Raw genomic sequence first — 26,759 nt, 5'->3', positions numbered from 1 at the left:
AGCTGTTTACTCATACTATAGCCTGGGAATCAGAGGTCGACTCCAGCGCTTCTGTGAATCCAGACGAGGAAATGATCTGCACTGATGCCCAGAATCTTTATGAGTCGGATCCAGGACCAGACGCAGAAAGTTCTGACCATAATGTAGACCCTCATTCCCAAACTGTAACTCCTGTTGGTGGAGACAATGAGGAAGACGATGATAAGACTCAAATACCTGATTGGAGCGACAACTTTAGTTTTTTGTCAGGGCAGGAACAGGTTGGCTCTGAGGACGACGGGTGTGATAACGCACAGGGTGATGATGATGAGGTTGGAGATCCCACTTACTGTCAACCCACAGTCAGCCAAGAGATGAGGTCAGCAGAGGAGGTGGAGGAAGATGCTAGTGACGACGAGGTCAGGTTGTGCCTTCCTGGACAGAGACGTAGTACTGGAAGCACGTCAACAACTGCATCCTCAAACACCACTCTGCCTCTCACCACAAGTCGTGGTGGTTCTTCAGGTCGCATGGGTGCTAAGCCTTGCATAGCCTGGGCATTTTTTCAGATCGAAAAAGATGACCCAACTCGTGTTATCTGTAACATTTGTCAGCAAAAGCTAAGTAGAGGCCAAAAAATACATAGTTTGAGTACTTCATGCATGAACCGGCACATGGACATGAAGCATAGGTTGCAGTGGGAAGCTCAGTGTGCTACAATGCGGCCTAGCCGGCCGGGCCAACCACCGTCTGCCATATCTTGTGCATCCGCGGCCTCTTCATCCTCTGTGACTGGGGGGACAGCAGTCACACCTGTTTTGGGGCGCAGACCTGCCACCTCTTTACCCGCAACAGCCAGCGTGATTGGCAGGTCATCATTTTCTTTGGAGGTGGTAACACCAGCTGGTGTTGAGCGCTGTCCGACATCGATAGCACCACCTTTGGATCAAGGCAACCTAACATGTCCGCCTGCATCTTCCTCACAGACCGGCAGTTTGCCGGGGACACCCTTATCAACCCCGTCTAAGCACAATAGCCAGCCCTCGGTCCCTCAGATGTGGACAAGTAAAAGACCATTTCCTCCTAGCCATGAGAAAGCTAAGAGGTTAAATTTCACCATCTGCAAGCTCTTGGCTACAGAAATGCTGCCTTTCCGCCTGGTGGACACAGAGGATTTTCGAGACCTTATGTCCGTCGCAGTGCCCCAGTACCAGATGCCCAGTCGGCACTACTTCTCAAAGAAAGGTGTGCCTGCGCTCCACCAGCATGTCGCACGCAACATCACCGCTTCTTTGAGAAACTCTGTGTGTGACAGGGTGCATTTCACCACAGACACTTGGACGCGTAGGCATGGACAGGGGCGTTACATGTCGCTGACTGGGCACTGGGTAACTATGGTGACAGCAGGACAAGGGGCTGCTGTCCAAGTCTTGCCGTCCCCACGAGTTGTGCGTCAATCCTCTTTATGTCAAAGTTCCTCCACTGCTTCTGCCTCCTCAACCTCCTCTCGGTCTTCCACCTGCACCCAAAGCCTGTCTGGTCATGCCACAAGCTTTCTAACTGCGCAGAAGGGATCCTGCACACCTCCTTACTATGCTGGCAGTAGGGCTCAACGTCATCAGGCGGTTTTTACTTTGAAATGTCTGGGAAATGTGAGTCACACAGCTGAGGAGTTGTGGTCAGCTCTGGAGAACCAATTTCATGAATGGTTGTCTCCACTGGACCTGAAACCAGGGAAGGCCGTGTGCGACAATGCTCCAAACCTGGGTGCGGCCCTTTGCCGGGGCAATGTCACACACGTGCCTTGTATGGCTCACGTGTTGAACCTGGTTGTCCAGCAATTTTTAGCCCACTATCCCAGACTAGATGGCCTTCTGCAGAGGGCACGGTCGCTGTGTGCTCACTTCCGCCGTTCGCATCCCGCAGCTCAGCGACTTACATCTCTACAGAAGTCGTTGGGCCTGCCACTTCACCGGCTAAAATGCGATGTGCCTACCCGGTGGAATTCAACTCTGCACATGTTGCAGCGACTGTGGCAGCACCGACAAGCCCTGGTGCAATACGTTCTGACGTATAGCCTGGGCCAACGAGATCCAGAGGTGGGGCAAATCACGCTGGAGGAGTGGTCTCAGATCAGGGACCTATGCACCCTTCTGCACAGTTTTGAAATGGCGACGAAGATGTTTAGTGCTGACGATGCCATTATCAGCATGACTATTCCGGTGATTTACATGCTGGAGCACATGTTAAACAGAATTCGGAGTCAGGTGGTGGCACAAGAGGAGGTGGAGGAAGTAGAGGAGGATGAGTTGTATGCGGAAGGGCTAACATCTGCAAGGTCCAGACGGTCGGCAGCACCAAGGCGGCAGGCATGTGAGGGTGGGGGAGATGGTTTTACCAGGGCGCATGGTAGCAGCCAAACTAGTGAGGAAGGTGCAGGAGCCCAGGAAGAAGTGGAGGACGAACTGATGGAAGACTCATCAGATGAGGGAGACCTTGATCACATTTCTGTTGTGCGAGGTTGGGGGGAGAGGACAGAGGAAGGAAGCATGATTGTTACCTCGCCACCAACACAACAGGGACTTGGTGCTCCTGGATGCGCAACACACATGAGTGCCTTCTTGCTGCACTACCTGCAACATGACCCTCGAATTGTGAGAATTAGAAATAATCCTGACTACTGGGTTGCCACACTGTTAGATCCCCGGTACAAAAGTAAATTTGCCGAAATTATTCCTGCCATAGAAAGGGATGCACGCATGCAGGAGTATCAGCAGAGACTGTTGCAGAATCTTACATGTGCTTTTCCACAAAACACCAGTGGTGCACGTAGTGAATCTCACAGTTCCAACTTGCCAACCGTGGGACCGTCAAGTGTTCAGCACTCAAACCGTAACAGAACCACAGTATCTGCTGGTAACATCAATTTTGCGGAATCATTTCACCGCTTTTTTAGCCCATCCTTTGCAAGGCCACAGGAGACAAGAAGTCTGACACATAGTCAACACCTAGAGATGATGGTACAGGAGTATCTCCAAGTAAACATTGAAGCCATGACTGTGTCACTGGACCCTTGCTCTTTTTGGGCTTCCAATCTGGATAAATGGCCGGAGATAGCCACTTACGCCTTGGAGATCTTGTCATGCCCCGCAGCCAGCGTTCTGTCTGAACGTGTGTTCAGCGCTGCTGGTGGTGTGCTGACAGATAAGCGCACGCGGCTCTCCACTGATAATGTAGACAGACTCACGTTCATAAAGATGAACAAATCATGGATCCGAAACGACTTTTCTACCCCTGTGTCATCCTGGGGAGAGTAAAAGCTTGATGATTGGTTAAAATCACCCTACCAACCGTTTTAAGCTTTCAAATTACTAATCATGTTTATCTGTATCTTGGCTGGAAAATAATTTGGGCTTTGTAGCAGTGTGCAGCACTGATCCTATTAGGCCATCTATACTAAGCTCCACCAGATTTAAAATTAATAATAATTTTTAGCTGCATCTAGCCCGGAAAATAATTTTGGGGCTCCGAGATGCGCAAGACACATAAGTGCCTTCTTGCTGCACTACCTGCAACATGACCCTCATATTGTCAGAATTCGAAGTAATCATGACTACTGGGTTGCCACACTCTTAGATCCCCCAAACTTTTCGATCAACCTTTTCATTTTAATAAAGACCAAAAAAATGGTCATTTTTGAAATTATAAGCATTAGCAGGTTATTAGAAACTGAAATCAAACAGTTTTCAACTCAAAACTTTATTCTAGGTGATGTTACATTTTCACATAGGACCCCTTGTTCGAAAGGAGCTTCTGAACTCTCTCGTCCATTGAATTTGTCAGGTTTTGGATGGTTTCTGCTTCAATTGTTTTGCATGAGGACAGAATACCCTCCCAGAGGTGTTGCTTAGATGTGAACTGCCTCCCGCCATCATAGACACTCCTTTTGATGATGCTCCAGAGGTTCTGAATGGGGTAGAGGTCAGGGGAGCATGGGGGTCACACCATAAGTTTGTCCCCTTTTATGCCCATATCAGCCAGAGATGCAGATGTTTTATGTGCAGCATGAGATGGTGCATTATCATGCAAAAAAATGATCTTGCTGTGAAATACACGGTTCTTCTTCTTGAACCATGGCAGGAAGTGCTGTTTGAGAAAATCCACATACATTATGGAGTTCATCTTTAGCGCCTTCAGGGATCCTAAAGGGGCCGACAATCTCTCTCCCCATGATTCCAGCCCAAAACATTACTCCACCTCCTACTTGTTGGCGCTGTAGCCGTGTTTGCGTGGGGTGTCCATCAACCAGCCATCCTCCACTCCATCCATCTGGACCATCGAGCGCTGCACGGCACTCATCCGTGAACAAAACAGTTTTGAAATCAGTCTTCATGTAATGTTTAGCCCACTGGAGCCATTTCTGCTTGTGTGAAGTGGATAGAGGAGGTCGACAGGATGGCGTATGCACAGCTGCAAACCTCTGAAGGACCCTGCATCTTGTTGTTCGGGGGACGTTGGAGGCACCAGCAGCTTCAAAAACTTGTCTGCTGCTATGACAAGGCTTTTTTGCCGCTGCTCTTTTAACCTGACGTAATTGCCTGTAGGAAAGAGTCCTCAATTTGCCCTTATCAGCACGCACACGTGTGTACTGTGAATCAGCTACATATTTCTTGATTGCCAAGACACTTCATCCTGATCATCGCACAATGTTGATTGTAGTCATGCCTTGACCTAAACACTCCACAATTTGTTGCTTCTCAGCAGCCGACACATCCTTTTTCTTTCCCATTTTGGCAGAAAATGTAGGCTGCTTAATAATGTGAGACAGCCTTCTTAAGTAGTCTTGCCTTTCATTGGACACACCTGCCAAACTAATTAGCACAGGTGTCTGCAATTGCTTACAGTGATATAAAGAGCCCTGACACACATCACCATCAATGAGTTTAACTGACAAACAAACAAATTCTTCCCTTATCACTCCTAAACACTTTTTGCATAATAATTTGGAACACAGTGTACATGTGCTTTTCCAGAAAACACCAGTGGTTCACTTAGTGAATCTTACAGTTCTAACTTGCCAACCGTGGTCTGTATGGAGTTGTTCAATAAAGGGCCCAAAATTAAGATAACATAGATGGGAGAGGTCTCTATGAATAGGAATTCCTAAGTATTTGATACCCTGTGAGGGCCAGGCAAAGGGAAAGTTGGACTGGATGGAATCCTATATGGATTTGGGGAGGGAGACATCGAGGGCCTCAGACTTCGCTGCATTGATTTTAAAATTTGACCATGTAACAAAGTGATCTATTTCAGCCATAACAGCATGGATGGATATATGTGATTGAGTGATATATACTAGGACATCATCAGCAAATAGAGAGCACTTGTACTCGGTGCCTCCCACCTCAATCCACCTAATATTGGGGTTATGGCGAATTGATGAGAGCAGGTGCTCCGTCACTAGGATGTATAAGAGAGGGGACAGAGGACATCCCTGCCTTGTCCCATTGGTGATTGTGAAAGGTGATGAAAATGTTCTGATGCACCCCCTGGGCCTTGGGACACCCGGAGCCGGACCCTTTTTGGTGGATGTTGGTGGTTGTAGTCTTCATGGCGGCGACTCGGTTCCGTGGCTCAGGGTGGTCAAACCAGTGGCGGAACTATTTATGTGGTTTTGATGTTTAAATGTCCGACTACGCCACCCGTGGATTGCGGTCAGAGTGAACCGCCGCTGCAGGGCAGACCGCTGAGGCTGGTGTTGTGGGTGCAGCAGAGCGTAGCATAACTCCCCACGGGAGGAGTATAGCCTCAGGGCAGTGTATGCGGAGGATGGGGGTGATGGTGCAGGGCAGCAGCAGTAACGACACGGAGTCAGTGATGCAGTCCAGGGCCTTTACTCACAGTTCTTATTATCCAGACCACGTCTGCAGGTAACGGCTGCCCACGTCGTACTGTGCTCACCAGGTGAGGGGCTCAGACAACTCCCAGATAACTTTGGAGCGCTTCACAGGACCCCCTTTGTGTGTCCTTTGTCTGGCCTTTCTTACCAACCCTTCTGTCCGGCTGCCTCGGGCCTCCTCTTGGTAAACTTGGCGCCAGTTTCCCTGACCCTATGTGGTGCCTTCCTAGCGGGTGTAGCGAGGGGCTGCGCCACATAAAATGTCAGAGCCTCCGGTTTCTAGCTGAGGGTCGTTTCCTGCCTCCACTAGTTTCGGGGACCGGTCTCCCCCTTTGGCCTGACCCCTCCACGCAGGTGGATTCGGGCGTGCGGTGGCGACTCGCCCGTCCGCACCCCTGGGATCCCTTCATTCCTCGTTCCTGGAGCCTTCTCCGCTCCTCTTCCTTCCTTCTCTCTCTTCCAGGCCTGGGCCTCTGTTACTAGGCCCGCCTCCGGAGCAGAGCTCATGCAGAGCCCCTGCTCCCTGCCACTTCTGCTCAGACTTCTCTGCACTGAACTAAGATGGTGCCCACCTTTTATACTCCCTTCTCAATGCACCCAGGAACTGCTTCCTCCCTGCTCCTGCACTACAGGGTTCCCCTTCCTCAGTGTTCCCTCCCCCCACTCCAGCCAGGGACAGGGACTGTCGTGCCCATCTCAGAGGCATATTGGTCGCCCTGCCCCACGGCAATGTGGTGTAATGCATGCAGGTGTCGGGTCCTGATCCACACTCCATCCTTACCTGAGAGTGAGATATCACACCTCTGGGTGAGGTGCAATACCTCTGTAGCAACCGAGCCCTCAGGGTGCTACAGTTCCATTTATCTTCAGCCTAGGTGACGTATTGTGATACAGGGCCGTGATTTTGGCTATAAAAGGGTCCCCTAGACCCCTACCCCAAGCTTTTTAAGAGAATGATATATGGCGTGCCAGGAGACTCTATGGAATTCTTTCTCAGCATCCAACGAGAGTATCTAATTACAAATTTTTAACTGCATCTAGCCCAGGAAATACTTTGTGCCTAGTAGCAGTGTCTGCTAGTCAGCGGATTATCCCGGCTGTTAAGCAAGCTACACCACCTGTAGTTTGGACACTTAATTTTTTCAAAGGAAATGCTTCGGGACCACGGGATACTCAATGAAGAGCATCAGGAGGCACCCCAAGGCATAGGGGCTGGGACTGGCAGTAGGATGCCTTGCGGTGGACAGCCGAGCTCGATCCTTATAAAAGCTTTTTAACTGCAGCAGCTTTAGTGGACGCTACTGGAGCTGGAATTACGCGGCTGCTGGCATGAGACTTGCCCTCCAATAGATCCTTGTAAATGGATTTAAAGTGTATTCATTCAAATTAGAGAGACAATTTAAATTAAAAAGCTTAGAGCTGCCTCCACCACAGGGGGGCTCGCTCGACCCACCAGCGGACAGGCACCAGTATTGGGAGAGGGGGGCTGGCCGTCAGGGTTCACCGCGGCTCTGGCACAAACCCGGCGACACGGAGGTGGCACGGGCAGGAGCGGACTGAACGTGTCAGCTTCTCACTTTTTGGATTTTAGAAGGGCATGACATGCCTATATTTGTGTCTCCCCCTCCTTTTACTCCTCCACCTCTTTTCTTTTCGCATGACTATATGTACTTGTCACTTTTCCATGTGTTAGTTGTGTCTTCTGAGCAGTTTGTCAGCTTTTGGACACCTTTGAAGGTGTTTTCTATGTGTTTCTATGTGTTTTTGTTTGCCTGCCATTGGTTTTAGCGGTGTTCGAAGGTGTTCGACGAACAGTTCGACGAACAGTTCGGCGAACACACGGGTGTTCGACGAACCGAACCGAACTCGAACACTACGGGGGTGGCTCAACACTAGTCACAATATTACCAGAGGATTACCTTCTGAATCATTTACTGCATATTGAAATGATGTCCTACAAGTGTGCCATAAGGCTCCCCCATATCAAAAAGATAGATGTACCCTTCCTCATGGATTTGCAGTCCAGAAAGAACAAGACCATGCATTCAGTTTTATCTATTGTAGTATATGCAAGATGCTGAAACAGTTGAGCATTTTCCTTCTCCCATAAACTACAATGAATATAACAGCATTCATGCATGGCCACTTCTTCACCTCATCTACTTCTTTCTGTGCTACAGGAATCAGGATTCGGCCATTCTGCCAAAATATAGCTAGCCTAAAAATGACTGCACACCAGCACACCATTCATAATTACCTGTCTCTACAGTGTTACGCACCACTGGTCTTCTCCATGACATACTGTAAAAAATACAGATGACCCGACACTATGCAGATGGTGGAGGGTATAGTGGATGCAGATGGTGTACTCCTGCTTTAAGAGACTTGAACCTGCGATCATTTGTACTATATACTTCAGTATTTCTGTATTGCAGTATATAGTAAAATTATATATAATTATAGTAAGAATTATTATCTCCAATAAAGACCAGTCTTCACAGAAGCACCAAAATGGTAGTGACTAGGGCCTGCAGCATCCCCAGATGCCATAGCAACCGATCATGTCATGGCCCGAAAGGACACCTCTACCAGAATCGGGCCACTGAAATGCCACTGTCAAAGATTTACAGCAGCATTTAAATGGTTAAACAAATACGAAAGGAAAAAGGAAGCCACAAAATATATTAATAATCTTTATTAGAGCAAATATCAGAAACAATATGACAAAGGTAGATAAAAATGGGAGTGTGGGACAAAAAAGCCTCACAAACCCCAACGAGTGTTTCACATCAGCTTCTTCTGGGTAGACACGAAACAAGGGTTGGTGTTTGTACCCCACCCTCCCAGATTGCTCCAACTATCTCTATCTTTATTGGTATTTACTTTATCTTTCCTCCTTTGGCATTCGCTGTTTGTACTTTACATGGTTTTTGCTCATAGTACTGTGGCGTTATTGCTATATATTTGACCTACGCTTGATCTTTATAGATTTGTTCTTAGCATTTTTGCCAGTCTTTTTGTCATTATTATATACAGTCGTTTCATGTGTATTTCACCTTTGTACATTGGCTTATTTGGCGTTTTATCTTTTTATATTTCACTATTTAGTTGGTCCTTGGATGAGTAGGGGTTTTTAGCCCACACTCCCGTTTTTATTTGGTTTTATGTTATTGTTTCTGATTTGCTCTAATAAAGATTATTGATATGGTTTTTGGCTTTCTTTTCCTTTTCGGATTTGCTTATTTGTTGGAAGTACCTTATTTAGTATTAGGCCACTTATAGGATCAAGGCTAACTCCTATTGCTGCTCTTAGAGGCAGGTTGTGGCTGTATAACACAACCAGCACCTGCCCTATGCGAATAGGACTCGGCTTGTGAGCCTGCTCTATACACCAACCCCCCGGGAAGGGGCTAATACTGAAAAAGACTCAGCCATATGTATTAGTGTCATGGAGATGTTAAGAAAATATTAACAATTTCTCCCTGAAGCCCCTCTCACCCCTACCCCACAGTATTTGTCACAAGAGAAGAGCTGACAATCTAAAGAGTGATCTCTTTGCAAATTATCACCCACAGCAGAAGGGGCTTGTGAACAAATGCTGGCACAAGAGAGGTGCTACCAACCCACTTAAAATGTGAGTGTATTTCCACCTGGCAGAGGCAGGGGATAATTAGACACAGACCCGCGACAATTTACATCTAGATGTTGAGGCTTGATTTCCAGGACATCAAATGGAATTTTACCGAAGCCCCAGTCTGGCTGGCACCGATATGAAATATGGAATATCTCAACTTCCATAATCCTGATAATAATGGGACCCATAGTTTTAGTTACAGGGTCAGCTAGGAAACAATGTGGATATTTTCCTGTCATTGTAAGCCCCTTCAGGGGGCTCTGGCGCAAAGGTAACAAAATAGCAGACCGCAGATACGCCATGTGTGGTCTCTAAATGAAGGTAAAATCATAATAGAAAATATGGTACTGTGAGCAAGGTCCAGGTGGACTGAAATATTGGTGCTTTCCAAGTATTTAGTTACTAACATCAGTGAGAAAATAAGATCTGCCAGAGCTAGGAGGAAAGAGCAGCGGTGGTGCTCAGTAAATAGAAATAGACAAAGTAGAATAACAAGGGAGAAGAAATTACAGCACTCACCTAGTTGCATAAAAAACTTCCTATATTTCAAAATGAGTGAATATCATGGGAGATAGTTACATGATGTAGGACTGGAGAACAACCGTCTCAAGTTCATTTACGCTTCATCTGACCCTCAGATGAAGTCAAATGAAGTGTAAGTGAATGCGAAATGGCTGTTCCCCAGTCTTACACTATGTGACTCTCTCTCTCAAGATATGCACTTATTTTGGAAATAAAGGAAGTTTTGCTATGCAGCTTGGTGAATGCCATAAATTCTTCACTCATTATTTTCCTTCACATTAAACCTAAGTCTTATGCATTGTTTATTGTTCATATCATCTCTTCAATACAGAATAATTTCTGCAACCTAGTAAGGACTTTTTCCATTACCACACGAACAATGGAGTTTTCCAGAGTGCTGGCCATAATTAACCTTGTTTATTGGGCCGCTGGCTTTTTACCCAAAGTGATGATTCTCCTTCAACTTGTTTTTATATGACAATCACAAATATTATTAATAACATCCTGTTTTGGGGTGATGGGGGACTGTTCCCATTCTCCCTGCTGGGTGCGTGGCATTAACATGGGAGGAAGGTGCAGCATAGAGAAAGACAAGGGAGCTGGCACTCTTTGTACATATCTCTTATATCTGGTTTCAGATGTGATTTTCATGCTGCCCACACCTGTTACTTGCCACAGGTGAGTTTGAAGGAGCATCACATGCTTGAAACAAAGTTATTTACGCAAAGTTTTGGAACGGTGCCAACAATTTTGTCTGGCCCATTTTGGAGTTTTGTGATAAATTATGTCCAATTTGCCTTTTTTCTCTGCTTTTTTTGTGTTGTTCCAATACACACAAAGGAAATAAACATGTGTATAACAAAACATGTGTAATTGCAATAATTTTCTGGGAAAAATACTTCATTTTCTGGAACAATTTCAAGGGTGCCAACACTTTCAATCTGTATATTTATAAAGATTTTATTTTTTGGTCACCTTTTACTTCATGAAGTTTCCCTGGAGGTGACAGATCATTTTTAAGTTCCAAGCAGTTTTGAAACTGTTGAAGGTGTAGGTCTTTCAGCAATGAAATGCCATTAACAGTATTCGGCACAAGGCACTAATCTTTATAGCATATATTAATCTTAAATAGCTTGATATACTGGATGAAAATATTCACATATTTTAAACAGTTCCTGTGTTGTTAAGGGTTTAACATCACAAATAATATAATAAGTTCTATTTTATGTAAGACTTTTAATAACAACATAGCTTTGCATGAAGCCAGGAAAATCAACTTGTTGGTAATACTAAGAACGTACCTGTACACCAATAGATGGGCGCCATTTTCTTTGACGTGTGCCACCTTTTAGCTCTTCCCTTAATGGTAGGGCTTTGCTAATCACAGTGGTAGGTTTGGGTGAAGTTCTGTGCTGGACAGTTGCCAGGTCCAAGGAAAGACCTCTGGACTTGGTTCCCTCCAGACTCTCACTAGAATTGCAGTGGGCCTTGACATCTTTGGACCAAGGCAACCGTGTGGGCTCATTGTGCAGAAAAGTTTCATGGGTAGATTCTGTGCTACTCTGGGCTGTCACCGAGATGAGAGGCTTGGAAAGAAGCCTTGGAGGAATAGGTGGAGGGGCTTTGCGGTAACTGAAGGCTGTAACAAAAAAAGTTGATTAAAAATAATTTTATCATTGAAAAGCATCTATAATTTGGTAATACAGAAAAAAAAATATTTCAGTTTGATTACATTAATTTTGCACTTGTAAAGCTTTGGGGTAACTTGAAGCATCGTATCCTCTATGGAAAATCTATGACTGGTCAAGAATTGTCACACACCAGCAATCTATGCATCTCCCATAGTTATAGCACCAGTGACCTATATGAAAAACTGTCAGTCAAACTGTGTGCAGATATTCAGTTTCTCTGTTCCTTTTTTAACACTAAACAAATGGAATTCATGTCCAAAATGTATCTGTTGCATAACTGATGCAAAGAGAAGCAGAGGGGTCCCATTGATTATTATGGGGTCAGTCAGACTTCCATTATGTGTCAGTTTTTAGAACAGAATAACAAGAACATCATGCAGTACTCTATTTCGTTAGGTACTTAAATCCTAATCATTTTAAGTAAGAGTTCATCACCTGTATCATTCATCCACATATTACGCACTCGGCCTCTGATATTCTGACTTTGTAATTAGAAATTTTCAAAGGCTATATCTAATCAAATAAACTTTACGGCATCATGTATCTTAGAATATAACCATGCAAATATTCAAAAAGCAGCAAAAAATATTCTCTTTGGTTAAAGACATATTGATATCAGTCTCTCCATCAATATATGAAAAAATAAGGGGAGTGGGTTACTCCAATATAATTACCTACATATGATTACCAAGGTATTCACTACACCACGCACACATAAATTATTTTTTTTAAAAGAATTTTATTAAACAAAATTAAATACATTTATAAACATATTTCACAAACATAATTCTCAGAGTAAGGATTAAGTAACATATACATAGTCTAATGTTGCCCCAAGTAAAACAAGCAAAACCATACTAGTAGAGATAAGAAAGTGTCAATGCTTACCCATAATTTAGTATTAGTACCACGATGACTGCCCCAACGCGCGTTTTTAAGTCTATTTAATAAAATAAATTTTATAATTTATATATGCTTAGTGTAGTGAAATAGGCTGAACTGGATGAACGCTTGTCTTTTTTCAGCCTTATAAACTATGTAACTATGTAACTATGTAACTATGTACCTTGGTATTCATATGTAGGTAATTATTTTAGAATATGGTATCTTATTTCAAATTTACCTGTCAATGCAGACAAAATCGACAGGCATCAGGAAACACCTGTACACATTGCTAAATTCAGGGAGTTTTTTCAGCCAGCTTTTCAGGTTCCTGGCTACAATGTATGTGAATATTTGCCAAATACCTATTCGGCCTTTTCAGTTTCCATTTTCAACGGAAAAGCTTCTTTATACTGTGAAGTAACTCAGTGAAATGAACAAGGACCAATGGAGGCAGCATAAATAGTCTGTGAAGGCTTCTACAGATTGCTGCAGGCAGAGATGGAGTTTAACTAAACAAAAAGGCTTTAATACTAAAGAGGAAGTTCTAACTGGATAACCTCTGTCTATCTGCCCTGATCCACAAGACCCAATGATCACCCCTGACTCCTCTTTTAACAAGTATGTAGCAGATGTACAGCTAATAGTAAACATTTGTAAATGTAAAATTGATTTCACAAATAATAATTTATTTTTTTACAAAACACTCCTTAACCCAGTTGAGAAGTGAGTGATTTTAATTTTTTTCATTTTAGCATTTGCCAAATTGAATAAATATATTATTATTTTATTACTTTAGACAATTAGACACAAGGCAGTACAAAATATGCTAATTATGTTTTTTTTATTTCAAGATTATTTTTTTTGCATTTTTTATCTATAAATATTTGTAATATTCTACCATATTTTACTAGTTCCCTTGGAGGACTTTCACCTGCGATCACTTGATAGCTTATATACAATACATTACAATACTGTAGTTTTGCAGTCTAATGTATAATTACCAGTCTCCAATGAAGCCTGGCCACAAGTTTACTAACGTGGCAGATATGGGAACTTCAGTAGGCCCCTTGCAGCAACTGTGCACATCCAACATAAATGCACGGGGAGTAAAGGGTACCTGTCTACGTGTTTTTACACATAAAAAACCTGGGAGTCTAAACCGAAACGTAAATTGATGTGCATGCAAAATGTAAATGCATGTTCACATAAGGACACTAGACAGAGAAAAACCAAAGACAAGCAAAGTTAACTAAATACCCTTTATTATTTATCATTATTTTTATGCACTGTGCGATTTATCCATTTACTTCCAGTTATTTGGGTATTTTGCTTGTCTTTGATTTTTCTATGTTTTTTCACATGTAAGTAGTGAAGTTGCGGTATAGGCACTTGACCGCCAATAAAAATTATACTTTTTTATAGAGATCCAATGTGCCAGTCATAAGAAATCTAGTATAGATACAATATATAAATCAGTCTGGAAGTGCACGGGAGGGTGTCAATGCTCTTGTACTGCTTCTTTCAAGTCTACTGACATGCCCCAGTGCACTTTCAGCCTGGTTTTTATTTGGCTTCTACACTAGATTTCTCATTACTGGCACATTAGATCCCTGAAGAAATGTTATCGAAGCACCTATTCACCCATACAGCCATATGTAAAAACATGCTGTCAGGTTCCTCTAAATATGTATAACATTTTCAATGCCATGTTCCTTATAATATAACAAGAATTTTGCACTGTGTTCATAGCTAGCAAAAAAAAGTCTTTACTGTGCTTGAATGACTTGGCACACAAATTCAATAATGTGTAGAGAGGCAGCCTTGGTTGGTTGAGGAATTGTCTTGGTTGCTTGGCTTGGGTGGCAGCTCAGAGTTATGCTTACAGTATGGTAGTAGAGATGCCACTTTGCCCTTCTTACTGCAAACACCATGTTGCAGCAGTGTTGTTTTCCATAAAAGACATAGCTAAGGAGACTTTAGGCGTAGCAGTCACACAAGGGGTAAGGAATCTGGTGCCCGAGAAGAACCTAAAGCCCTTTTGGCACATAAGAAGACCCTAGTATTATAAACAGAACATGGTTGGTCGATGGAGAAGTTTTGTCACAAATTTTCCATACAGACAATTTAGAATTGGGTACCAAATCAATAGCAATCTTTAGATACTTCATTTTAAGGTGTACTCTGTATGACACATTATTTCTTACCACACTATTCTTACATCATGAATAAAAACGTTGAATTTTGTCCATTCCTTAAAATTATCAAATCCTTTCACATTAATGAGCCAGCAGCATAATTTTCTGATTTTGGAGAACAATTTTGGCATTTTGGGACCCTGCTCTTTATAACTGTTGAAAATGTCAGGGATTAGAGACTATCTGCGAAGAAATTCTGAGTATGTCATCTGCCAGCTGTCAAAGTGCCAACCTTACAGTTAGTGTCCGGTGCTAAACGCTGAACCTGAACTTCTCCCGGAAGTCCGTTGCAATGTTCAGAGTTCTGCGGGAAGTCCATTGAAAAGAGAGAGAGAATATTTTCCTGCTCAAAAGTTTAGGTCCTCATTGTTTTCAATGGGGTTCGGGTTCTGGTTCAAGTTCAGGTACAGTTCTGGGACCCGAACCGAACTTTGCAGTAAAGTTCAGGTCGGGTGCCAAAACCTGAACTTCCACGGGTATGCTCATCCCTAATTATAATCATTACAGATTATACAGTGGCGACCAAAAGTTTTGTGATTACTTCTGTCTGGTTGTTGTGATGCCATTTTCATGGTGATTTTAGTAAAGAAAATTGTGTTTGACATTGTTTTATCCCTTTATGTGTTAGTTTTCAACATTTGCTGGGCCAAATGTTTTGCATATTTTGTCATGGGTAGTAGAATTTTGCATAAAATTGTTTTTGTTTTTTGTTTTAGGTGTGTGCTTTAGGTTAAAACATGGCAAAGACAAAGCGAAATTTGTCACCAGATGTCAGTAAGCTTATTATTCTGAGAGTGAAGTCAAGCAAAAGCCAAAAAGAGGTAGCTATGGAATTCAACTGTTCTCAGAGTCAAGTGTCACGTATATTAAAGAAAGAAAACAAAGGTTATGGAACAGCTGACAAACCTAGAAGTGGACGACCACGGAAAACTTCCTCCAGAGTTGATTACATTATTAAGAAAAAGTCAGTATGTGATGTCCATAAAAGTGTGTACAGATTTTGCACGAAATGAACAAAGAATATGGGATCAAAGTGAGTCACCATACTGTGGTGTGACGGCTAACAGCAGTAGGGTTGAATGCACGAGTTCCACTCAAGAAGCCTTTCATTTCTGCAGAGAACCGGAAGGTTCGACTTGAGTTTACCAAAGAACACAGCCGATGGAAAGAGATAGATTGATCTAAGGTGTTGTGGTCGGATGAATCCAAGTTCAATCTGGTAGTGATGGCAAACACTATATATACCATCCAATTGGAAAACGCAATGATGTAAGGTACCAAACACCTACAGTGAAACATGGTGGTGGCAATGTCATGGTTTGGGCTGCTTTTCTGTATCTGCCATTGGACCTCTACATAGAATTGATGGAAATATGAATGCTACCATGTACAAGGATATACTGGAGAATGTAATGCTGCCACATGATAAAACCAAAGTAGGCAGGGGATGGGAATACCAGCAAGACAACGATCATAAGCACACATCCAATTTAGTCAAAAATGGGTTAGCAAAGAAAAATGTTCACCTGTTGCAATGGCCAAGCCAATCACTTGATTTAAACCCTATAGAGCACCTTTGGGATGAGTTAGGGTGACAAGTTGGGGCCCGTACCCATTGAAATAAAGATGAATTGTTTGCAGATTTGCAAATGGAATGGAGCAAGATCCCTCAAGATGTCTTGAATACCCAAGTGGCTTCAATGCCCCGTCAGTGGGGTGCAGTAATTAAAGCAAGAGGTTATACTACAAAATACTAAGTTATGGCATTGTAAGCAATGAATTACTCTCTATGTTTTGATCAATTAAAAATTCAGAATGCTATTCAAAAGCATTTTGGTTAAAATTAAGGTCTTGCATGATGACAACTTCATGCACTTTCAATTCATCACCAGGGAAATGGCAGGAAACAACCAGACAGAAGTAATCACACTTTAAAAAAAAAAAGCAAAACTTTTGGTTCCCACTGTATGTTTTCATATATATAATTATAATCCTACAAAACATGTAATTAAGTTATTCATTTTGCTTCGGTTTCATAGTAATCTGTTGGAAATGCAGTTCTAGAAAACATCCCTGGAACATTGTAAAATAGCACAGTTTTTACATGCACTTATAAACATCAAAAGGGATAGGGTAATTCATGGTTTCAAAAAACATCTAGGTTGAAAATTATATTGAATATTAGGTAAAAAATTTCTTAGTTTTCTTTGTGAAAACTAAAAACAAAACAATAGAAAATGTATCTGAGCTTGCCCTAATGGTATTGTCTGTGTTTGTCCAACTTGACGGTACAGAAAAATAACAATCTTCTTTGCTTTGGGAAAGATGATGAGATTTGGCACAAATACAAAGCCACTTATTCTGCAATTTCTTTTGGAAATTACAATAAAACTTTCTCAATCATTGTTTAAAACTCTTGATTTGTTGCATAACGGAGAAGTTTGTCATGCGGCTTTCGCATACTGTGATTGATGTAGAACAAGAAAGTTGTGGACAGTCATGGTACATTGAAAAAAAAAAAAACAGAAAAGCTTAATTTCATCTTCAAATGGTTTAAGAGGAACACACTCAAGTGTATTTTGCCTTCAGGTTACTAGAGCTGTGGGCAACCTTTTATCTAGCATTTCGAAATGTAAAAAGTTCAGTAAGTGCATTACAAACATCCAGCGTTAAAGAAAACTGTCCTAGAATTCAAAGCTTATTGCCAAACAACACCCAGCATTGAAAAAAAAAACATTCTTAGCATTCAAAGGTTGTCAAAACACAAAAAATGATGCATTATATAATTCATATAATGAATAAATAGGGATTACTATAGGATGAGATTCCAGTCTTGGAGTATCTTTTTGTCAATAGCACAGCATTATAGCCTGGTATCTTTATTGTTTCTCTCCTTATTTTCAAACTACTGAATTTTTGGTATTATTGGATCTCCCGAGGATATACTTTGTGTGGCTTTCTGATTATTTGACTATACAATTATTGAACCCCCAAATTTGTTTATTGTTATGAAATCACCAAAACAGCAGTGATAACAAACTTCTGTTCTATCCATAAATTAAATAGTAGAACTAATAAAAAGTAACCAAGAAATATATAAAGAATATACAATTATTGAATGCTGAAAATAACTGAAACAAGGTATAACAACTACTCAGTCTGTTTGTGAGAGAATGGTTGGGACAACTGAAAAAAAAAATATCTTCTGCTGTTGAATATGGTATGTGAACAGTTGCACATTATGGAAAGGAGGTCTCTTTCATCTTAAAAATGTCTTCTTGAAAGGGGGGTATTCTCAAGTCATTTGAGCAACTCACAGCTATGCAATTTTCTTACTTCCTGGACCTGCTTTGTGAGTCCTGCTTGATTGACAATTCTGGTCAGTTTTCTTCTGCTACTGTCAATGTCCTGAAAGCTACACAGTTATAACTATAATTGCATGTAGAATTAACAGTGCATTTGAACAAAAACAAGGCCATGATTAGGAGAGCTGCTCTAGAAACTGATGTTAGGGGGACAAGAGATTGTGATTATGCAGAATTGTTAAAAACAGCTCTGTCAGGAGCTGACAAGGAGGTGGAAGGGGGTGAGCAGCTAACTGCTTTATAGATATTAAGGAGCTGGAGAGAGCTGACTGAGATCTTAGGAGTTAACTCCTCTTCTTAAATCTATATTGTGCACGTATTCGCCTAGCGTCTGGAGGTCGATAACTATGGAAAAATGCTGTGCACAATGTAAGATAAAAGCTCTCATAGGAGAAGAATAAAAACAAATAGAAAAAGCAAGTCAATTACAAAATTGTTTATTTTCATGCTAACTAAAGCAATTTAATAACATAAGAATGCCCACTTAATGTCTAGTAAATTAAATGTAAGGGTCTTAATTAATTCCATTCCTTACAATTATTAATGAATTGTTAAACAGGCACATAAGAAAGCACACTCTATGATGGGCAAAGAGCCTATGTACAGCTTGTGTATTGAGGCCCCTGGCTATATGCTTCTGACCCAGTATGTGTCTATAATTTAATAATAATCTGAACTGACTCAAACAATAAAGATTTTCAGTACACAGTAGTTTGGAGAATTTTGTATGATATTACCATGAAATAAATTGTATATGATATAATACAGTGCACAAAATAAATAGCTTTTCTTGTAGAAGTAACCTGTCACAGTCCATAGGTCCTGTATAAAGAGCCTGGGTGTTCACGCATTTCATCTTTTGGTGCACGGTGCAGACTTACCATTTATTGTTTTTAATTGTGAATAATAATATTGTGAAATCTAACATGTACCTTTCTTAGTGTTTAGTCTAAATACATCAATAATTATGTGCTAATTCTCCTGGGGGGTCAAAGATCCATTTCCCAGATATACTGTAGAACACCAAATCTCATACTTCTCTTCATACAGCTAGAAGCTGGATTATAATTGTAAACTCCTTCAGTCAAAATGCTGTAATCTGCTCAGATGATAAGAAGCTGATGATTTCATAGGACAAAAAATATATATCATAAACACTTTATGATCACACGATGCCATTGCACAATTGCACTTTGTTTTTTGACACAATTTCCTGACATTTGAAAATGGCAACAAAAAACAGTACAATGGCATAATGTGAACATGGACTTAAATAAATTTCATCCACTTAGACAGTATCTACACTTTTTGCATTCAAATACAGTATAGTAAAATTGAGGATAAGAAACTTTGTAATATATCTTATCAGAAAATATGCTTCTTTCTCCACTGATCAGTCATTTCTTGGTCTCCCGCACTGGTCATTCACTCTCAAAACAGCCTCAACCAGTCAACAAAAACATCTGCAGTGCCTATAAAAGCCTATGGAGAAAGAGAGGGGGAAGAAGCTGGAAGGAGAAAAAGACAGCACACAAAGATAAACTGCTGAGGTTTCTAACGCAGAGCGAAAAACTGCTAAAAATTCAGGATACAAAACATGTAGTGTCCAGAAATTGGATTATTTTTCATGTACGCTTTTTCTGAAAACTCACCTGAAAAGAAGTGCAGCTACACTTGGATATAGTAGTATGGAATAATGGCAGGCTCTATCATTGCAATGAAAATAATTTTACAAACACAGATGTAGATTTGTTCAGACTAGCTTTTGCTACATGAGTCTAAGGCCACGTTCACATGTTCAGTATTTGGTTAGTATTTCACATCAGTATTTGTAAGCTAAAATACAGAAGTGGTGATGTGTTTCCATTATACTTTTCCTCTGATTGTTCCTCTCCTGGTTTTGGCTTACAAATACTGATGTAAAATATTCACCAAATACTGAACGTGTGAATATGGCCTAAAGCTGGTACAAAAGTCTAAGAACTTTATGGAGCAAATTGCACCAAATGAATTAAAAACACTATTTTGGCACTTTTTTATGGCTTAATATCAGAAGAAAAAAAATCTGCTATTGCTATGAACAGTATTTGCATAGGAAGAGACCTAGCAATCAGATCTTTAAGGCCACGGCCCCACTATCAGTATTCGGTCAGTATTTTTTTTCAGGAGTGGGAGACAAAACCAGGTGAGGAACAATCAGAGAAAAGGTATAATAGAAACAAGTCACCAATTCTACATTTATCACCTGCTCCTGGTTTAGGCTCCCACTCCTGAGAAAAAATACTGACCGAATACTGATCAAATACTGATAGTGGAGCCGTGGCCTTAGAATAAAGTGCAGTTCTTTGCAATAAGGAAGCCTGTTGGCATTTCATGTTGCCTGTGGTTAGGGCAAAATTATTTCTGTTGACAACTCTCTTAAATACATATTGAAACATTTTTTAGGATATATTCACATTGACCTTTGTAATTTGGATTTTTCTGGCTGTAAAATCCACATAAAAAAAACACTACCAAAGGATTTTTTTCTGTGATTTTGTAAAAACATGCATACTTTGAAACTGTTTTGATGCATTTTATTGTTTTTTTTGCATGGTTTTATATATATTTGTAACTGTAATATGGGGTGTAGGTGTTTGTCACCTTTCTGCAGCAAAAACACCAAAAATGCACGTTATGTTATAATTTACTCACAGAAAATCTTTTCTTCAACACTGTGTCATGCTACATGATACTCTCTCTCTATATATATTTATACAGTCATGGCCGAAAGTGTTGTCACCCTTGAAATTGTTCCAGAAAATGAAGTATTTCTCCCAGAAAATTATTCAATTACACGTTTTGTTATACACATGTTTATTTAATTTGTGTGTATTGAAACAACAGAAAAAACAGAGAAAATAGGCAAATTAGACATAATTTCACACAAAACCCCAAAAATCGACCAGAAAATGTTTTTGGCACCCTCAATTTAATATTTGGTTGCACAACCTTTGGAATAAATAACTGCAATCAATGGCTTCCTATAACCATCAACAAGCTTCTTACACCTCTCAACTGGAATTTTGGACCACTCTTCTTTTGCAAACTGCTCCAGGTCTCTCATATTTGAAGGGTGCCTTCTCCCAACAGAAATTTTAAGATCTTTCCACTGATGTTCAATGTGATTTAGATCCGGACTCATTGCTGGTCACTTCAGAACTCTCCAGTGCTTTCTTTCCATCCATTTCTGGGTGCTTCTTGAAGTATGTTTGGGGTCATTGTCCTGCTGGAAGACCCATGACACAGGACGCAAACCCAGCTTTCTGACACTGGGCACTACATTATGAACCAAAATGCTTTAGAAATTTTCAGATATAATGATGCCTTGCACACAATCAAGGCACCCAGTGCCAGAGGCAGCAAACCAACCCCAAAACATCTTTGAACCTCCACCATATTTAACTGTAGGTATGTTGTTCTTTTCTTTGTAGGCCTCATTCTGTTTTCGGTAAACAGTAGAATGATGTGCTTTACCAAAAAGCTCTTAGTCTAATCTGTCCACAAGACGCTTTCCCAGAAGGATTTTGACTTACTCACATACATTTTGTCAAACTGCAATCTAGCTTTTTTATGTCTCTGTATCAGCAGTGGGGTCCTACTGGGTCTCCTGCCATAGCGTTTCATTTCATTCAAATGTTGACGAATAGTTCACACTGACATTGATGCACCCTGAGCCTGCAGAACAGCTTGAATTTATTTGGAACTTGATTGGGTCTGCTTATCCACCATCCGGACTATCCTGTGTTGCAACCTTTCATCAATTTTTCTCTGTCATCCACGTCCAGGGAGAGTAGCTACAGTGCCATAGGTTGTAAACTTCTTGATTATGTATCGCACCGTGGACAAAGGAACATCAAGATCTCTGGAGATGGACTTGTAATCTTGAGATTGTTGATATATTTCTCCTCTTTCTCTTCTCCATGCTTAGTGTGGCATACACACAGACACACAATGCAAATATTGAGTCAACGTCTCCCATTTTTATCTGGTTTCAGGTGTGATTTTCTTATTGCCCACACCTGTTTCTTGCCACAGGTGAGCTTGAATGAGCATCACATGCTTGAAACAAAGTTGTTTACCCACAATTATTTTTAGAAAGGTGCCAACAATTTTGTCAGGTCCATTTTGGTGGTTTTATGTGAAATTATGTCCAATTTGCCTTTTTTTCTCTGTTTTTTGTGCTGTTCCATTACACATGAATGAAATAAACATGTGTATAACAAAACATGTTTAATTGTAATAATTTTTCTGGGAGAACTACTTCATTTTCTGGAACAATTTCAAAGGAGCCAACACTTTTGGCCATGACTGTATATATATAGATGTGTATGTATAAATATATCTGTTTATTAAAAATGGTATAGATTTATATATATGAGCATAAATATGCATCCACTGACACAGGCATCATAGATTCCATTTTTACAGAATCAATGGCGGATATGATTAATGTGTTTTGCGGCAGATCTTACCAGAGCCTGGCAGATCCTATTGACTTACATTGAGGGTATCAGACTTTAATTAATCTTCACTATTCTGTAACAGGACACCTGGCAGAGCAGAATCTAATGCCAGTATGAACATTACTTATCCAATGCAAATATTAGGAATCGGTGAACATGGCAATAATTAAAGAATATTAATAACATTACTCAACATAAAGGCTGTACTTTGGGATTAAATGACCCATAGATTTTTTTTCCAAATGTATCCACCATGTAACTGTGTAATATAATTTAATGCAGGAGGAGATAAGTTTTCAGTGCAAACAACAGAATCAAATTTTGTCATGTAATCATTATAATGTACAACAAAAATTGTATTGTTTGTACCATGTTAGCCTGAAAAATCGATGTAAATACTTTTATGCCCAATACTTTTGTCTTTTTGGGGCATAAAAGTATTGACATATTCATGTAATCATGTAAAGTCTTTTCAATTTGTTTACAGTTTAATTGATGCCGGGGGTCTTTTGTGCAAGGTGGTCAAGTAGTAATATTGCTGTACAGCTTGTGAATCCACAATTATATTCACCCCTTTGGTCTAAGTAAATCTGTGGACATTGTGTATATTGCTGGTTTCCATTCACGAGTAAATTAAAAATACAATTTCACCAAATCAGTTCCATTTTCTGGATCAGCGAGCCTTTCTCAAGCAGTGCTTTTATTTCTCTTTAAGGATACCGCTGCGATTTCTTCCAGTGCTATGAATTATAGATAAGGAGATGGGTCCCTCCATTGAGAATGGTTGCATTCAGTACAGCCTGATTTCTTCTTGGCTTCCATTGGTGTTAGGCTGACATATTTTAAGAGATGTTCAGCTGTTCCATCGTTTTAGACACATGTAAGATTACTAATACGCTATAAAATAAGCTTGTACAGCAAAATCCAGCTAAGAGCAGACGGGAATGTGATAATTGCACTGATTCCATTGCTTCCTACCATTCTGTAGTACATTGTATAATTGTGCTCTGGGCCCTAACTGCTGAGTGGACACAAACAAAAGGATGAATTATCCAGCTCAGAAAATACATACACTGATTTATTGAATTCTTCTAGTGTCCTCTGAGACGGCAAGCAATTTGTTTAAGAGTTGGAAGGTGCATTAAAATGAGACAGACCATGCAGGTCAATTATTTCACATACTACAGAGACATTCTCCCTTTACTTAGAAGATCAAGTTCTATGAATTTCAACTGGATTAGCAAGCTTAACTGTTTAAAGGCTAGAAGACAGGATTTTCCTTTTGTACTCTCTATATATTCTGCAAAAGGCAATTTTTCATCCTCAGACTGGTATAACAGGTGTCGTTTACCCTTAAAATATGTTAAGTTGATATGCTTAGTGCATTAGAGAGTAGCTGCCATTTTAATTCCTTTTCATATATCAATAACATATCAATAAGAAACTTTGTAATATATCTGATCAGACAAATCTGCTTCTTTCTCCTCCTGGACGGATCATTCATTATCAAAATTCTCAGTTCACGGGTAAAATATGACTTAAAAAAACAGCCTAACCAACTCCAGGTCAGATTATCAATGCACTAGCAGGATGCAGGAGACCCCCATGATAAAGGCGGGGGCAGCACAGGTGCAAAATACTGATGACACTATCTCTCATACTACCAATTCATGGAGGGGTTGGTTGCCTAGTATTACAAATGCACCCAGATGGAGCTTGCATAGGACGCCAGTCACACAGATACATGTGATACCCATTGATTATGCCCATATTATTCAATCAGGCGGGCTGCCTAGCACTACATAAGTACACCCCACAGGATAGGCAACCCAATTCACCCAACCAACACTAAAGGGCCTGGCTGTATCCTGCATAAAAATGCAAAAATGTGCAATAAAAATAAGATGTATAAAATATATGAGGTATTGGTCAATATTTTGGCCAGACAATGCAAGCTAAAATATTTCTTCAGTAAATACAGATTTTCCCATTCTTGAGATAGGAGATTGCAGTTAGTGCTCATAAAGTTGTATGGAGAACTGTAATTTCAGGAGAACTTGCAGCAGGATGTCTGTGTCTGCCTCTAGCTCCTACCACTCCTTCCTCTCTGCATAGAATTACATACATTAAGTTTGCCAGTGCTGTGTGCTGAAAAACAGCCCCACATCATGATGTTCCCACCTCCAAACGTCACTGTTGGTATGGTGTTTTTGGAGTGATATACGGGGCCTTTTTTCCTCCGAACATAGTGTGTACTATGGCATCCAAAGAGTTCAATTTTGGATTCATCTGACCAGACTATATTCTCCCAGTATTTCACAGGCTTGTCTACATGTTGTTGAGCAAACTTTAAACAAGCTTGTACACGCTTATTGTTCAGTAATGGAGTCTTGCGTGGTAAGCGTGCATACAGGCCACGGAGGTTAAGTGCATTACTTATAATTTTCTTTGAAACAATTGTGCCTGCTGGTTCTAGGTCTATCTGTAACTCTCCACAGGTGGTCCTTGGCTCTTGGACTATTGTTCTGATAATATTTCTCACTCCTCTGAGGAGCATCTGATAGTGGCCAGTTTATGGTGAAATTATGTTCTTTCCACTTCCGAATTATGGCCCTAACAGTGCTCACTAGGACTTTCAGTACTTTAGAAATTCTTTTGTAACCAATGCCATCAGTATGTTTTGCAACAATAAGGTTGTGAAGGTCTTGAGACAGCTCACAGGTTTTACTCATCATGAGATGTTTCTTGTGTGGCATCTTGGTAATGAGAAACCTTTTTAAAGACCATCAGTTGAACCAGCTGATATTTATTTTTCACTAAATGGCAGGATTGCTTTCTAATTACTCATAAATTTCAGCTGGTGTCATGACTTTCCATGAATTTTTGCACCTCTCTTTCTTCATGTGTTCGATACTACTTCACTTTGTCATTTCTCATTATTGCACATAACTTAATTTATGGACATATATGGTTTGATTTCTTTGCCTGTGTGGATTGGATGGGTTGTTACCGACTGTTGAGAATTTCATGTCAATAGCACGTTTAGAGATATATTCACTTAGAAAATTGGTGGCATGTACAATAATTTTTTCACCTGCTACATATATATATATATATACATATATATATATATATATACACTGCTCAAAAAAATAAAGGGAACACTCAAATAACACATCGTAGATCTGAATGAATGAAATATTCTCATTGAATACTGATCCAACTTTGATGTAATGTCCTTAAAACAAGTCAAAATAAGGCTCAGTATTGTGTGTGGCCTCCACATGCCTGTATGACCTCCCTACAATGCCTGGGCATGCTCTGATGAGATTGTGGATGGTCTCCTGTGGGATCTCCTCCCAGACCTGGACTAAAGCATCCGCCAACTCCTGGGCAGTCTGTGGTGCAACGTGACGTAGGTGGATGGAGCGAGACATCATGTCCCAGATGTGCTCAATCGGGCCAGTCCATAGCTTCAATGCCTTCATCTTGCAGGAATTGCTGACACACTCCAGCCACATGAGGTCTGGCATTGTCCAGTATTAGGAGGAACCCAGGGCCAACCGCACCAGCATATAGTCTCACAAGGGGTCTGAGGATCTCATCTCGGTACCTAATGGCAGTCAGGCTACCTCTGGCGAGAACATGAAGAGCTGTGCGGCCCTCCAAAGAAATGCCACCCCACACCATTACTGACCCACTGCCAAACCGGTCATGCTGAAGGATGTTGCAGGCTGCAGATCACTCTCCACGGCGTCTCCAGACTGTCACGTCTGTCACATGTGCTCAGTGTGACCCTGCTTTCATCTGTGAAGAGCACAGGGCGCCAGTGGTGACTTTGCCAATCCTAGTGTTCTGTGGCAAATGCCAAGCATCCTGCACGGTGTTGGGCTGTGAGCACAACCCCCATCTGTGGACGTCGAGCCCTCATACCACCCTCATGGAGTCAGTTTCTAACCGTTTGTGCAGACACATGCACATTTCTGCCCTGCTGTAGGTCATTTTGCAGGGCTCTGGCAGTGCTCCTCCTGTTCCTCTTTGCACAAAGGCGGAGGTAGCGGTCCTGCTGCTGGGTTGCTGCCCT

At 41.1% G+C, this 26,759-nt stretch overlaps 1 protein-coding gene across 6 annotated transcripts in view; it reads right to left on the bottom strand.

Moving 5' to 3' along the window:
- The window catches only part of DLGAP3 (DLG associated protein 3), a 726,679-nt gene that overhangs the window by 147,383 nt on the left and 552,537 nt on the right, over positions 1-26,759 (bottom strand). For all 6 annotated transcript variants that reach the window (XM_073666015.1, XM_073666016.1, XM_073666012.1 and 3 more), the window contains one exon: positions 11,336-11,673. In XM_073666015.1, the coding sequence (XP_073522116.1) occupies positions 11,336-11,673 (338 nt within the window). The remainder of the gene's footprint in view (positions 1-11,335; positions 11,674-26,759) is intronic.

Source organism: Phyllobates terribilis, unplaced genomic scaffold (genome assembly GCF_046119375.1).
Source record: "Phyllobates terribilis strain yellow unplaced genomic scaffold, ASM4611937v1 Scaffold_2__4_contigs__length_985480577, whole genome shotgun sequence".
Classification (NCBI taxonomy): Eukaryota; Metazoa; Chordata; class Amphibia; order Anura; family Dendrobatidae; genus Phyllobates; species Phyllobates terribilis.
The sequence above is the reverse complement of the archived record's forward strand: the minus strand, read 5'-3'. Positions and strand labels throughout refer to the sequence as shown.